Genomic DNA, 1,712 nt, shown 5'->3' with positions numbered 1-1,712 from the left:
TGATTCCATTATCTGTGTGTTTAGTCAGCGCTGTGTGCGTTTTGTGTGTCTGTGTGTAGCTGCGGAACAAGCTGACTCCCGTGGAGCTGCAGCACTTTGCAGTGTTGCTGAGAGAATACAGGCTGGGATCCGACATCGACCACTTCTGCTGTGAGCTGCTGCACCTCTACGGAGAAAACCGCAAGTTCCTGCTGCTGGGTGAGAGACACTGGCTCAGAGAGGGGAGAGAGAAACTATTGACCCACACTTGTGGAGAACCACAAACATGACATGAGGGAGCTGCATTCATGTGTTGATGTATTAAATGAACCTGGATGAGCCGCTCTACCATGAGTGTGATGGACAGACTCACACGCTTCTAGGGAATTATGAAAACGACTGAGAATTATTTTTAAGTAATTCAATTTTTATTATCATCTGCTTTTATTCTTTTTTTTCTTCCTTTTTCTAGACAAAAAAATGGGATGCAACGACACAGTTTGCTCACGGTTTGAGACGTACCTCGATATGAACATCACGGTTCGATATGTATTGAGCAAAAAAAAAAAAAAAAATCCTGCTATTCAACAAATGATTATTTATTTTGCCATAAGTTCTCAGTTATCGTCATTTATTTAAGAATCACCTTTAAATAGAGCTCTTGTAAACTTGCAAACGTCACATCTTATAGGAACTGCAACAATTTCTCTGAAGTTTTGACAGCTGGATGTCATACAATATGAACCAACTTAAAATATTTAGAACTCTCTTACTCGTCCAAATAAATAACAGCAACACAAGTAAAGTGCAGTATTGCTTATCTGTCAGTCCTGCATTCATGTACCTTTAGATTTTCTTTAAAAAAATAAAAAATAAATAAGTATCTCAGTTGTTTTTAGCATTTAGCTAAACTTTTATTATCCGACTACCGTAGGAGGGACAAGGTAGTATTTTTAGTGGCAAAAACCATTAAGGCACCTCAGAGTGGTACTAAATACTACTACAATGGTACTAAAATACAGAAAATATATCATAAAAACAGATTTTGTTTTAGCAAGAACAAGAACAAGAATTGTTATTCTGACAAACAGAATGTCTGATTAATAACTGTTTATTTTTCAATAGAAGGCTATGGGATTTTGGTCGCCGGGTACTTCCTGTTGGGACCGTGAGGGGGGAGGGAATGATCAGTCCAGTTCTCTCTATTTTTAACATACCATATGTGCTTTTTTGCAAACGGCATTTTTTGTCTGCTCCAAATTCACAACAATTTTAATAGAGAAATAATCAGAGATGCAATTTTGAAATTAATTTCCTTTACGTGTGTCATCAGAAAACACCCAAAAACACCAGAGGGGGTCTTTAAAACTCTACTTTTTAAAGTGTTTGTGTTCAAACTGTGGAAACATTGTGTGAAAAAATCAGTTTAACTGTTAATATAGCAAAATGTCATTTTTATCCATCTTCTTTGATTTTATTTTTCTTTTTTTCCCAGGCATGCGTCCCTTCATCCCAGACAAAGATGTCGGCGTGTTCGAGAGTTTCCTGGAAAGTATAGGAATCCGGGAGGGTGGGATTCTGACCGACAGCTTTGGACGTATTAAACGCAGTATGAGCAACACGTCGGCCACAGCAGTGAGAGGGTATGGACGTCACTTTAGCAAACGCCACCTTCGGTTGTGACGTTTGGGCCCAAAAATAGAATATCAATCTGTGTGACACAAGTGGAAAAT

General features: G+C 38.3%; 1 protein-coding gene across 1 annotated transcript in view; it reads left to right on the top strand.

Moving 5' to 3' along the window:
- The window catches only part of ccm2l (CCM2 like scaffold protein), a 17,605-nt gene that overhangs the window by 13,636 nt on the left and 2,257 nt on the right, over window positions 1-1,712 (top strand). Inside the window, exon 10 of the mRNA XM_024293454.2 lies at window positions 1,475-1,622. Within this exon, the coding sequence (XP_024149222.1) occupies window positions 1,475-1,622 (148 nt within the window). The remainder of the gene's footprint in view (window positions 1-1,474; window positions 1,623-1,712) is intronic.

Source organism: Oryzias melastigma, linkage group LG7, assembly GCF_002922805.2.
Source record: "Oryzias melastigma strain HK-1 linkage group LG7, ASM292280v2, whole genome shotgun sequence".
NCBI classification, from domain to species: domain Eukaryota; kingdom Metazoa; phylum Chordata; class Actinopteri; order Beloniformes; family Adrianichthyidae; genus Oryzias; species Oryzias melastigma.
The sequence above is the reverse complement of the archived record's forward strand: the minus strand, read 5'-3'. Positions and strand labels throughout refer to the sequence as shown.